The sequence below is a fragment of the Lepidochelys kempii genome, chromosome 7 (assembly GCF_965140265.1).
Source record: "Lepidochelys kempii isolate rLepKem1 chromosome 7, rLepKem1.hap2, whole genome shotgun sequence".
Lineage (NCBI taxonomy): Eukaryota > Metazoa > Chordata > Testudines > Cheloniidae > Lepidochelys > Lepidochelys kempii.
The window spans coordinates 61,847,445-61,861,566 of NC_133262.1; the positions used below are offsets into that span (position 1 = coordinate 61,847,445).

General features: G+C 40.8%; 1 protein-coding gene across 2 annotated transcripts in view; it reads left to right on the forward strand.

Moving 5' to 3' along the window:
* VCL (vinculin) overlaps nucleotides 1-14,122 on the forward strand; it is a 105,815-nt gene that overhangs the window by 34,237 nt on the left and 57,456 nt on the right. For both annotated transcript variants that reach the window (XM_073353147.1, XM_073353149.1), the window contains exon 2: nucleotides 10,252-10,322. In XM_073353147.1, coding sequence (XP_073209248.1) covers nucleotides 10,252-10,322 — 71 coding nt within the window. The remainder of the gene's footprint in view (nucleotides 1-10,251; nucleotides 10,323-14,122) is intronic.

Below are 14,122 nucleotides of genomic sequence, written 5' to 3' on the forward strand. Positions count from 1 at the left end.
GTCTTGCGCACCCCCAAGTTTCACCTCACCTAAAAACTACTTGCTTACAAATCAGACATAAAAATACGAAGCGTCGCAACACGCTGTTACTGAAAATTTGCTTGCTTTTTCATTTTTACCATATATTTATAAAATCAATTGGAATATAAATATTGTATGTAGTGTGACAGAGTTCCTGCTCTACCTTGGTGGGTCTTGCGCTTATTGGCGGATTTGCTCGCCTTGGAGCTTCACGGCAGCCCTCAGCTGCGCCGTTTTTCTGAATTCACAGTCCAGGTTGACTCCTCCTGTGTCTGACCAGGAATTGGGAGATTTGGGGGGAACCCGGGCCCGCCCTCTACTCCGGGTTCCAGCCCAGGGCCCTGTGCAATGCAGCTGTGTAGAGTGCCGCCTGGAACAGCTGTGCGACAGCTACAACTCCCTGTGCTACTTCCCCATGGCCTCCTCCCAACACCTTCTTTATCCTCACCATAGGACCTTTCTCCTGGTGTCTGATAATGCTTGTACACCTCAGTCCTCCAACAGTCCACGTTCTCTCTCTCAGCTCCTAGTGCCTCTTGCTCCCAGCTCCTCACACGCACACCACAAACTGAAGTGAGCTCCTTTTTAAAACCCAGGTGCCCTGATTAGCCTGCCTTAATTGATTCTAGCAGCTTCTTGATTGGCTGTAGGTGTTCTAATCAGCCTGTCTTAATTGACAGAAGGTTCCTGATTGTTCTGGAACCATGCCTGTTCCCTTACCCAGGGAAAAGGGACCTACTTAGGCTGGGGCTAATATATCTGCCTTCTTTTACTCTCCTATAGCCATCTGGCCCGACCCTGTCACAGTACATTTTAGTGTATAGAGCAGTATAAACAAGTCATTATCTGTATCAAATTTAGTTTGTATTGACTTAACTAGTGCTTTTTATGTAGCCTGTTGTAAAACTAGGCAAATATCTAGATGAGTTGATGTACTCCCTGGAAGACCTCTGCGTACCCCCAAGGGTATGTGTACCCTTGGCTGAGAACCACTGCACTAGAATAAAGCGGTTAGGCTGTGTTTTTCCTCATTATTCCTAGATTATTTATTAACTAATTTTCAAGATTATTTCAATTTGGATAAATACATTGTAAAATGGCTAGATGTTTCTATTTGCTTTATTAGGACCTTGATTTAACAAATTAGTTTTAAATATGTGAGTAGTCCCACTGACGTCAATGAACTGGAGTAGCGGGCAGGGAGTAGCCTGTAAAACGGGTGTTCTCCTAAAATAGCCTGTTCACGAGTCCTCCATAGTCTTCATTCATTCTTGCTCGTAAAGCATACTACACCTTCTCTATAGGATGCTGAGGTCATCATCCCATCAGACTATTTATTGGGATTGAGGAGTGACAAGTGAAAACTGCATTAAATCTGACAGCTTTCATGAGCCATCTAAACTCTATGTATCTTTATTCAGAAAATTCAGTTTTTTATTGCTAAACCAGAGCGTGTAAAGTAGAGTTGCCCTAGTTTATTCTTCGGTAATTTTTTAAATTAAATCCTGCTGGGTGGCGGTATATGGGGACCGAGTCCCATAGAGCAACTTCGAACTTGAGCCATATTTAAAAAATGCTGTTGATTGCCTATAGGAGCCAAATGTTTTGCCATGTTTCAGTGGCTACTATTGTGTGTGGTTGCTAAATTTGGTCCTGTATTTACATGCTAAATAAATATATAAAATAAACTGCAAATTAAACATTGAGTTTACAGTCTCAGATCAGAGTGATCTGAATAAAGCATCTGATAATCTCACCCAGTGTAGTAAATATTTTCTGTTACCGGACCTCAAACTTAGGAGTTCTATACAAACAGGAGACTGGCATAAATTTATCATAATTGCTGGCTGATTCCAATAGCATTTGACAGATGCTTATTTTTAGCCTTGCAGCGGAGGCCATTTTTTATTGTTTTAGGGCTCACAGAAATGATATTGACCATCAGCTCCTACAGCCTAAATATTTTGCTCTGGATATTGCAGTTTGACATTAATGTGGGTCCTGATATGTGTGTAACCAGGAAGTTGTTTTCCATTTGCCCTTTAATGCTTCAGTGGGTCATTAGTATTTGTTTTCAAGACAAATTCCTAAGAGATGAGGAAGATGAGAAACTGCAGAAGTTGCAGAGGATTTGATTGAGTTGCACAGATAAGTAGATAATTTCTGACATGAGTTTTAACACACAATTGCTAAAACATCTTCTTTTTCACAGTCTGTGTATTCCTTATTGGCTTGCTTTAAAATCTGGAAATATTTTAAAATCCTGTTGCTGGCTTAATGCATATGCATGTGGTTTGGGGTAGTGATGATATATTTCTTGGATATAAACTAGACAAGTTCGGTAGATAAGGTCATTTTCTGCACAAGCCATTCCTAGCATTTGTTATGCTAAATTTGTTTATTTACCTCTTCGGTTTTTATCAGTTATCCAGCTGACAAACCCCTGGCCACACTGGTGTTCAGCTACAGCACCTGAATTTATTTGTTATGGTCTTTAATAGTAAGGATGAAAGTCGACTGCTGCCTCTCTCCTCCCCCCCCCCCCTTTTTTTTTTTTTTTGGTCTTGTTGTTTGACACCGGTGAATAATTTCATGGAAAACAGATCTTGTTTTAAACAAGCTTTTAAGCTGGGGCACAGGGTCCAGGGCTGCTCCACGCAGCTCCTGGAAGCCGTGGCATGGTTCCCCTCCAGCGCGCCAGTGGGAGCAGCAGGGGTGGTGCCTGCGGACGGGGCAGCGTGGAGAGCCATCTGGCTGTGCCTCTGCATGAGAGCTGGAGAAGGGACATGCCGCTGCTTCCAGGAGCCGCTTGAGGTACGCGCCGCCCGGAGCCTGCACCTCTGAGCCTCTCCCCCTGCCCCATCCCCCTGCCCCATCCCTGATCCCCCTTCTACTCTCTGAACCCCTTGATCCCAGCCCGGAGCCCACAACCACAGCCAGAGCCTGCACCTCTTCCTGCATCCCAAACCCCTCCCCCAGCCCTGATTCCCCTCCTGCCCTCCGAACCTCTCGATCCCAGCCCAGAACACCCTCCTACACCCCAAACTCCTCATCCCCAGCCCCATCCCAGAGCCCACACCCCGGCCAGAGCCCTCCCCCGCCCCGACTCCGAGTCCCCTCCTGCATTCTGAAGTCTTCATTTCTGGCCCCACCCAGGAGCCCGCACCCCCAACTAGAGCCCTCACCCTCCACACACACTCCAACCCCTATTTTCTGAGCATTCATGGCCTGCCATACAATTTCTATTCCCAGGTGTGGTGGGCCGAAAAGTTTGCCCATTCCTGCACCCTGGGCTAGTGAAGGAGAAATAGAGCTCAGGAACAGGTTTGCGGAGTTGAAAAATGAAGAAGGGGCACAGCAGGTGGTCACTGAAGGTGGGAGGGCAAGGAAGAAGAGAAGAGCAGCTAATTCTATAGGAAGAGGGGAAGAGTCAGTGGAGATAACAACACCAAATATGAGCCCCAGGAGGATACAGGATGGGTTGCAGAGAATTGCAAGGGAGAATAGGAATCGAGAGGACTTGCAACCAGAGGGAACAGGGGATAGACTGGAGAATCGCACCATCACCAGGAAAAGGCAGGTCTACATGATTGGGGACTCCTTACTGAGAAGACTAGACAGGCCTGTAACCAGAGCTGATCCAGAGAGTAGAAGGGTGTGTTGTTTGCCAGGTGCTAAGATATGGGATGTGGACCTGAGGTTGAAAAGGATCGTAATGGGAGCGAGAAAGAATCCACTGATTGTCCTTCATGTGGGAACAAATGATAGGGCTAGATTCTCTCTGGAACGTATCAAGGGAGACTATGCCAGCCTGGGGAAGATGCTTAAGGAAATCGAGGCTCAGTGGGATTCTGCCTATTCCTAGAGAAGGGCAACAAAGGTGTGACAAGATTATGATGATCAACAGATGGCTTAGGCAGTGGTGCTATAAGGAGGGCTTTGGGATGTATGGCCACTGGGAGGCATTTGTGGACAGAGGACTGTTCTCTTGGATGGTCTTCACCTGAGTAGGGAGAGAAATAGACTTCTAAGATGGAGGCTGGCACAACTGATTAAGAGAGCTTTAAACTAGGAATTTGAGGGAGATGGTCGGGAGATGTCCAGGTAATCTCCACACCGGATTTTAACATTGAGAGAGAAGAAAACGAAGTAAGAAAGGATACAGCCGTGGGTAGGAGAATGGACATAAGGAGGAAGGGCAGTGTAGATACCAGTCTAATAGGTGATTCTGGCAGTGGAATGTCTGTGCCTAATTGGGTAAAGAATGTGGGCGAAGCCAAACAGCAAAAATTAAGATGTTTGTACACTAATGAGAGGAGTCTAGGTAACAAAATAGAGTAACTAGAACTACTGGTGCAGGAAGTGAAACCAGATATTATAGGGAGAACAGAAACATGGTGGAATAGTCGTCATGACCGGAGTACAGGTATTGAAGGGTATGTGCTATTCAAGAAAGACAGGAATAAAGGCAAAGGTGGTGGAGTAGCACTGTATATCAATGATGAGGTAGACTGTAAAGAAATAAGAAGTGATGGAATGGATAAGATAGAGTCTGTGTGGGCAAAAATTACATTGGGGAAGAAAGCTACTGGAGCCTTCCCTGAGATAGTGCTTGGGGTATGATATAGACCACCGGGATGTGATTTGGATATGGATAGAGCCCTCTTTAATGTTTTTAATGAAGTAAATACTAATGGGAATTGTGTGATCATGGGAGACTTTAACTTCCCAGATATTGACTGGAGACAAGTGCTAGTAATAATAGGGCTCAGATTTTCCTGGATGCGATAGCTGATGGATTTCTTCACCAAGTAGTTGCTGAACCAACAAGAGGGGATGTCATTTTAGATTTGGTTTTGGTGAATAGTGAAGACCTCATAGAAGAAATGGTTGTAGGGGACAATCTTGGTTCAAGTGATCATGAGCTAATTCAGTTCAAACTGAACGGAAGGATTAACAAAAATAAATCTGCAACTAGGGTTTTTGATTTCAAAAGGGCTGATTTTCAAAACTTAAGGAAATTAGTTAGGGAGGTGGATTGGACTGAAGAACTTGTGGATCTAAAGGCGGAGGAGGCCTGGAATTACTTCAAGTCAAATTTGCAGAAACTATCAGAAGCCTGCATCCCAAGAAAGGGGAAAAAATTCATAGGCAGGAGTTGTAGACCAAGCTGGATGAGCAAGCATCTCAGAGAGGTGATTAAGAAAAAGCAGAAAGCCTACAAGGAGTGGAAGATGGGAGTGATCAGCAAGGAAAGCTACCTTATTGAGGTCAGAACATGTAGGGATAAAGTGAGAAAAGGCAAAAGCTATGTAGAGTTGAACCTTGCAAAGGGAATTAAAACCAACAGTAAAAGGTTCTATGGCCATACAAATCAGAAGAAGAAAAAGAAAGAAGAAGTGGGACTGCTAAACACTGAGGATGGAGTGGAGGTTAAGGATAATCTAGTCATGGCCCAATATCTAAACAAATACTTTCTCTCAGTCTTTAATGAGGCTAATGAGGAGCTTAGGGATAATGGCAGGATGACAAATGGGAATGAGGATATGGAGGTAGATATTACCACATCCGAGGTAGAAGCCAAACTCAAACATCTTAATGGGACTAAATCGGGGAGCCCAGATAATCTTCTTCCGAGAATATTAAAGCAACTGGCACATGAAATTGCAAGCCCATTAGGAAGAATTTTTAATGAATCTGTAAACTCAGGGGTTGTACTGTATGACTGGAGAATTGCTAACGTTCTTATTTTTAAGAAAGGAAAAACAGTGATCATGGTAACTACAGCCCTGTTAGTTTGACATCTGTAGTATGCAAGGTCTTGGAAAAAATTTTGAAGGAGAAAGTAGTTAAAGACATCTATGATTGAGGTCAATGGTAAATGGGACAAAATACAACATGGTTTTACAGAAGGTAGATCATGCCAAACCAACCTGATCTCCTTCTTTGAGAAGGTAACAGATCTTTTAGACAAAGGAAATGCAGGGGATCTAATTTACTTCGATTTCAGTAAGGCATTTGATATGGTTCCACATGGGGAATTATTAGTTAAATTGGAAAAGATGGGGATCAAAATGAAAACTGAAAAGTGGATAAGGAGCTGGTTAAAGGGGAGACTACAATGGGTCATACTGAAAAGTGAACTGTCAGGCTGGAAGGAGGTTACTAGTGGAGTTCCTCAGGGACCGGTTTTGGGCTCAATCTTAATTTAATCTTTTTATTACTGACCTCGGCACAAAAAGTGGGAGTGTACTAATAAAGTTTGCAGATGACATAAAGCTGGGAGGTATTGCCAATATAGAGAAGGATCGGGATATCATATAGGAAGATCTGGATGACCTTGTAAACTGGAGTAATAGTAATAGGATGAAATTTAATAGTGAAAAGTGCGAGGTCATGCATTTAGGGATTAATAACAAGAATTTAAGTTATAAATTGGGGACACATCACTGGAAGTAATGGAGGAGGAGAAAGAGCTCAGAGTATTGGTTGACAGGATGACTATGAGTCACCAATGTGATATGGCCATGAAAAAAGCTAATGCGGTCTGGGGATGCATCAGGCGAGGTATTTCCAGTAGAGATAAGGACATGTTAGTACCATTATACAAGGCACTGGTGAGACCTCACTTGGAATATTGTGTGCAGTTCTGGTCTCCAGTGTTTAAGAAGGATGAATTCAAACTGGTACAGAGAAGGGATACTAGGATGATCCGAGGAATGGAAAACTGGTTTTATGAAAGGAGACTCAAAGAGCTGGGCTCGTTTAGCCTAACAAAAGAAGGCTGAGGGGAGATATGATTGCTCTCTATAAATATATCAGAGAGATAAATACTAGGGAGGAAGAGGAATTATTTAAGCTCAGAACCAATGTGGACACAAGAAGAAATGGATATAAACTGGCCATCAGGAAGTTTAGACTTGAAATTAAACAAATATTTCTAACCATCAGAGGAGGGAAGTTCTGGAACAGCCTTCCAAGGGAAGCAGTGGGGGCAAAAGACATATCTGGCTTCAAGATTAAGCTTGATAAATTTATGGAGGGGATGGTATGATGGGATAGCCTAATTTTGGGAATTAATTGATCTTTGACTATTGGGGTAAATATGCCCAATGGCCTATAATGGGTTGTTAGATGGGGTGGGATCTGAGTTACTACAGAGAATTCTTTTGTGGGCGTCTGGCTGGTGAGTCTTGTCCACATGCTCAGGGTTTAGCTGATCGCCATATTTGGGGTCAGGAAGGAATTTTCCACAAGTACAAATTGGCAGAGAGCCTGGGAGTTTTTTGCCTTCCTCTGTAGCGTGGGGCACTTGTCACTTGCTGGAGGATTCTCTGCACCTTGAAGTCTTTAAACCATGATTTGAAGACTTCAATAGCTCAGACATAGGTTAGGGGTTTATTACAGGAGTGGGTGGGTGAGATTCTGTGGCCTGCGTTGTGCAGGAGGTCAGACTAGACGATCATGGTGGTCCCTTCTGACTGTAAAGTCTATGAGTCTATTATGCAGTAGAGCTGTTTGGGAATTTTTCAGAAACATTTTTTTTGTCAGGTTTCAGATTGGTAGCCATATTAGTCTGTATTAGCAAAAGCAACGAGAAGTCCTTGTGGCACCTTAGAGACTAAATAAATTTGTTCGTCTCTAAGGTGCCAGAAGGACTCCTCGTTATTTTTTGTCAGGAAAATGCTGATTCATCAAAACAGTTTGTAGGAATGGGCTGATTTCAACAAATTTCTTGACTTGAATGTTTTTTTAAATTTTCTAATAAAAAATTTTTTTTCATTCAAAATGACAGTAAAACCATTTTAAAAAAAGCCAAAATCAAACTGAAATGTATTGAAATTATCTGTATTTCTGTTGACCCAAACAGACTTTTTTTTCCAAGTTTTTGGTTTGAAAAAATTTTGAGATTTCTACTTTTCTCATCCCAGCTAGTGTTTGGAAAAAATTTCAAAATCTCAAATTTTCATGGGATGGGTAAACAGATGACTTCCCAGCTCTATTATACCAACTTTGAATGCAAAAGACACAGATGTTTATAATTTATTTTGACTTGTTATAGTCTGCATATATGCAAAAAAGAAATTGAGAACTACCTCCACATGAAGTATGGATATTCTTTTCTCAAATATTCACACAGCTCTGATGGTCTTCAGTGGGAGTTTCTGTTATGTATCCAAGGGCGGAAATGACTCCTGTACCTTGCAAGTGTAGCACTCCTAAGTTACAATATGTATGTTAGTGGTAAACGTGGACTGTTTTTTCGTGTAAGAACTAGAAAATGTCAGGGCTATATTTTCCTGTGTCTTGTCCCTGTAATGTTTAGAACTGTACTGAAAAGGTCAAATGGGGACAGTGCTGGTGAGCAGAGTGTAGCTTGTACTCCTGAAAGACAGTCAAGTGTTGAGGTTTCAGAATAGCAGCCGTGTGCAAGCTGTGTGTGTGTCTTATGGATTCTGACAAAAGTTTTAATAATATGCACCAGCTTTAACATCTCTTTGGTCTGGGAGTATAACTCAGGCAAACCTCTTCGGTTTAATGATTGTATGTTAAAACATATTTGTGGGTACAGTAAAAATTAGGATACAATGTTGTCTTGTCTGTAGCTCAGGCAGTCCTGGAAGCACTTAATACAAACTAGTGTCTGGGTTAAAGACCTTCTGCTTCCCTGGGCCTTGCTGAATGGTTTATTCAGCTGGAAAATACAGTGAACAATGCAACTGGAAATACTCTGTCAAGTTTATGATCTCATAGACCACAGAGAACCAGCTGCTGATTTAAAAGATTTGTGTAACACAAGAGCTATTGTGTATGAAAACAGTGAATGTTGTTACCCTGATCTTAGTTTAGTCCCATAATTGTTAACTGTAAGGGGAAACTTGTGCACCATTATTTTTGCCTGAGGATAATCTATAGTGTGTGTGCGTGTGTTTACTTCCTAATAGGCTAGTCAGGTCGAAGGGTAGAAGAGGTATTTGTTTTGTTTGTTTTTTACCTTGGAGTCTTCTTTCTGATTCACATTTTATTGGCAAGCCTGCAAAGGTTATTGGGGATATAAAGTTCCTTCTCTTTTCTTGCATAATTGTGCAAGAAATTATGATTTTTTTTCTTACAATTTTTGTAGGGGGAAAAACCAAACTAGCTGCTTCTCTGTTTCTGCATTGAGATTTAGTAGAGGTGTCACACAGGACATAAAATGTCTTTATTTATAATACATGATAATGTGACTAGCACCAAGGTCATGTTGATGTACTTACACTAATGATGCAATGTCCAGTTTTATTTGGCTATTAATATGTACTTTTAAAAAGTGCTCTCATTTAGCATATACACATGCTCACATAAGTGGAACCCCACAAACCCATAAATAAGATTGCTATAAGACTAAATGTGCAACTCATGTTGTTTGCTTTATAAAAATGATTAGCTATTTTTATGGCTCAGTGCTGCAGCTGGTGTTCTTGAAATGCATATTACCTGTAAAAAAAGAATTGTCTTTCAGCAGTAGCGAGAATTGTTTCCTCGAAACTTGACTGCAGCAATTTTGGAAAGCAATGTTTGTATTGGTATTATTAATTTGACCAGATCTGTACAGAGAGCATTACCATACTGCACTCCACAAAACTTGCACGGTGATTAACAAGCTGTTTATTGTCCATGAATTTAATGCTTTCCAAAAAGAGTAAACTTTTTAAAAATTCTACTATTTAGCACCTATATAATGCTTTACATATTCAAAACTCTATACCAAGGATCCGCAATGTTTGGCAAGCAGCCCACAAGGGTAAGCCTCCTGGCAGGCCGGGCCAGTTTGTTTACCTGCAGTGTCTGCAGGTTTGGCTGATTGCGGCTCCCACTGGCTGCAGTTCGCCACTCCAGGCCGATGGGGGCTGCGGGAAGTGGTGCAGGCCAAGGGATGTGCTGGCCCCTGCTTTCCGCAGCCCCCACTGGCCTGGAGTGGCGAACCGCGGCCAGTGGGAGCCATGATCGGCCGAACCTGCGGATGCAGCTGGTAAACAAACTGGCCTGGCCCGCTCCGCCAAGGGGGCTTACCCTGGTGGGCTGCATGCCAAAGGTTGCCGATCCCTGCTCTATATAAACATTACCAAAACTAATAAAAGGGCTTGTCAGTTACTAGTTCCTTTTGTTGGTATATGATCTGATTGATGTAAGCATTAAACTGAATCCAAAGCTGAGGGGTTAAATATGACTCTTGGATTTTTCATACAGGTTGGAAAAGAAACAGTGCAGACAACCGAAGACCAGATTTTGAAAAGGGACATGCCACCAGCCTTTATCAAGTAAGTTTATCAACATATTCAAAATGTCTGTCATAGGTACAGGAACCTACATCTAGAAGTAAATGTTTCTTTACAGTGAGGGGGAGGGGGACTTTATTTTTAATGGCCTTTATTTTAATATACCTTTTACTTCCGGTCTCATTTACTTGCTCAGGCAATGTCTACACTACCGCGGTAAGTCGGCCTATGCTACGCAACTCTAGCTACGTGAATAACTCTCCTGTCGACTTACCTTACTCTTCTTGTCCGGGGTAGAGTACAGGGGTCGACTGGAGAGCGATCTGCTGTTGATTTTGCAGCCCTTCACTAGACCTGCTAAATCGACTGCCGGTGGAACCATCTCAGGGCGTCAGTCCCGGCTGTAGTGTAGGCCTGTCCTTAGGCAGAAACATTGTAGGCTTTTGCTAACAGGAGTAGCCAGGTGCCAAATCTCTGCCAGAGATAGCTACTTTGCTAGCCTTTACTTGTATGGGTAGCTTCCCCCCTTCTTCCCCCCTTCCCCTCCCCATGGTACGTTTCTTTCCCTCTGGAGGGACACTGATGGAGGGCGCACAGTATTTCTCCGTGCATTGGTATTAAGCTGTGCTAAAGAGCTTTTTCTGACATTTAGTGCTGTTCTCCCCATAAGTGTTTTCCATTCTTTTGGCTGGAGGAGGAGTATGTCAGTGACTGCATAACCAGTTGCTGCATAACAGGACTTGGAAATATTTTTAAGACACCTAAAAACTAACTGACTAAAAACTAACTCACTTCTAATTAAGTTCATGGCTCAGAACTGAAGATAAATGATTTTCTCCTCTGTGGCCTTGAGTCTTAAAAATGAAACATCACTTTTTAGTGGTCATTAAACTGCCACACCTGTCATTGTCAAATGACAAACTCTCATTGAAAAGACTTCCCTTACCCAGCCACCCCCTTGAATTCAGTGTTTTCTTTATTAGCAATTTCTGCTGGCACATGCTAAGTCACTGAATATGCTAATGTTTTCTTGAGAGAGAGAGAGAGAGAGACAAGATGCTCAAGAACTAGAAGCGGAAACTACTGAACCAAATACTAAAATAATAAACAAATGAGTACTGTGAGTGTGTGTGTATGGGAGGAGGGGAACAGAATGGTTCTCAAAGAGAAACATTTTTGAATAATTTTCTAAGAGTTTGTGAAGATTTACATGCATGGCAGGGCTACGTTTATTGTTTTGGAGGCTTACATTTTTTGTATTGCTGCTCCTTTAAAGTTATGCAAAATGGTTTATTTTGTTGCCCTTTGCTGTCCAAGATGTATATATAGATAATAAAGTGAAGCCATGGTTTAGTTGATACCCTTTGTTTAGGAGCGTGATAGAAGAAGCAGGTGGAAGAAATTAATAACTTTCCTGGAATTTAGTGAGCCACCACTGCTTTGTGGAAATGTTTTAAGTATCCGTCATTAAGTCAGTATATGTTAGAGTGAAGCGGAATTGTGTTGGAAGTTTTGTGAAGGATATCTAAGCAGTAGATATTGGGTAAACCCTGAACAAATTCATTTTTAAAAATAAATATTTTGCCAAGTATCAAAACAGTTAGCAAAACAGTGTACTTGTATAAGACTGGGCTTTTATATTTTATCTCTGAAATGTTTGTTCATGTAGATGATTATTCCAGCTGGGAACAGAAGTAAAAAATGGACTCAAAACAGGTATCAGACTTACTCGCGTCTTTTAAAATGGACATAAAAAAAATCTGTATATTTGGGAAACGGGCCTAAGCGGTCAGTGTTCTGAATAAAGCTGCATAATTAGTAGACCTCTGCCCACATGGGTAAACTTGGCTTACACCGAGAGGTGGTTGTGGAGAGATTACTTATGTATTTTGTCAGTACAATATTTGGTTGGTGCTAAAATATAAATTTTTATAGAGTAATGGTTACAGTACAACTTTCTGGTCAAATCCTTTCTTTAGTGTATTTTAATGATTTTGATATGTCCTCTGCATTTTGCTGTTTCAGCATTTTTGAGGGGCTGCCAAGCTGGGGGAGGAAATGGAAATAGCATCAATACATAGGTAAAATAGAAGATGGTCACTTTTTTCTAATTGGGAGCACAAAATAAAGCAGTACAGGTGAATAATTTTGTTCCCTTGTCTTAAAATTTGCTTGCAAAGTAGGTGAAAAAGTTCTAGATTTTCTTGTTTTAGATGGTCTACTACAGAGAAACAATAACACAACTTTATATTGTAGAATATGTTTTGTCTGTAGCGTTCTTCAAAAATTTTAGTGTTGTCAGTTAACTTTGATCATTTTGAAAACATGGTTTTAGTGATCTACATAGCTCATTTTGAAAACAAATTTGCTGATGTTAAAGTAATACTGAATAGGTATTTGTGACTGAAGCCAATGTATTTCATCACTATGGTTGCAAAAACAAGTGCAGTCCACAGAAATGAGGTTTGTTAGAATAAAAGTTAAGAGAAATGAAACTATTTATTGCCCGTGTCTTAAATATCTGAAGTGTTTAAGGAAAAATGAGCAAAATGGATTGTGATTTTACAATAATAAAAACATATAATCTTTATAATGTTGTATACCTACTGTAACTTAACTTGTGCTGCCTCAACTGTGTTGTATTCCCTTATCTTTTGCTTGTAAGAAAATAACATGTACTGCCCACAAAAGTTAGTAATTAACGATGCTGAAGTCTAGAATACAGAGTTTACTTTTGCTGGTTAAATGTGCACCATTACATCACATTTCTTTAAGAGACAGTCTGGGTCTCTCAGGTTCTTTTGAGCATTTGATAATTTGATTAGATCATAACAGTGGCTAAAAGTATATTCACAGCTTTTATTATAGACCTTATTCTGTTGTAAGAACAAAAGTAAAACCTTGGTAACAGGAGTGCATGCTTAATTGATATATATGTCTGACGTTGAGTATTGCTGTGATACCTAAAGACCTCCAGACAGTTAATTATTCCACTACAATTGTGTTATTTCTGATTCTTTACAGAATCTAAAGAATTTAATATCTGAACATAAAAATTGTCATCATAAATATGCAGACTTTCACAGAACCACCATTTTTGATAAGCACTGGTATGCAGTATAATAAGTACAAATATATCAGTTATGTAATTTGGGTTATTTTTGGGGCTATCAATTAATTGCAGTTAATGCCTGTAATTAACTGAAAGCAAAATTAACTTTTTTTTTTTACGTGTTAATCACATAGCTGTGGGTGGGACAGGAGGCATTGGCAGCGGGGGAGTTGGAGCAGCCCCAGCCCGCAGCTCCCTGGGTGGTGGTGGGGTTGGAGCAGCTCCCGAGCAGGGCTGAAGTCCAGAGCCCCAAGCCACGATCTTGTATTTGAAAATATAGAAAACCCCAAAATTATTTAAATAAATGGTATTCTAATATTGTTTAACAGTGTGATTAAAACTGCGATTAATTGTGTTTAATTTTTTTAATCACTTGACAGCTCTAGTTGTAACTTTCTTGAGTTACAAACTAGCTACCACAAATGACATCCTTGTGGATGGGTTATGAACTATTTTAATATCTTTTCACATGGCTAGGTTTGCTTTGGCACACTTACTAATGGTACTAAAATAGAGCATAGTGTTTCACATAGATACCTATGTAGTTAAATAACTGTTCCTTAATTACTAATATTGGAATTGTATACTAAAAAATGATTAGTCTTTACTATTGCTGTGCCCAGAATTTGCAGCAGAGAGGGCTCTTACATTTTATTCTCTTGTTAATAACAAAAATGCTTTTATCAGTAAAGTGACCTGACTTTTTTGTGTGATATGGCAAAACTGTAGA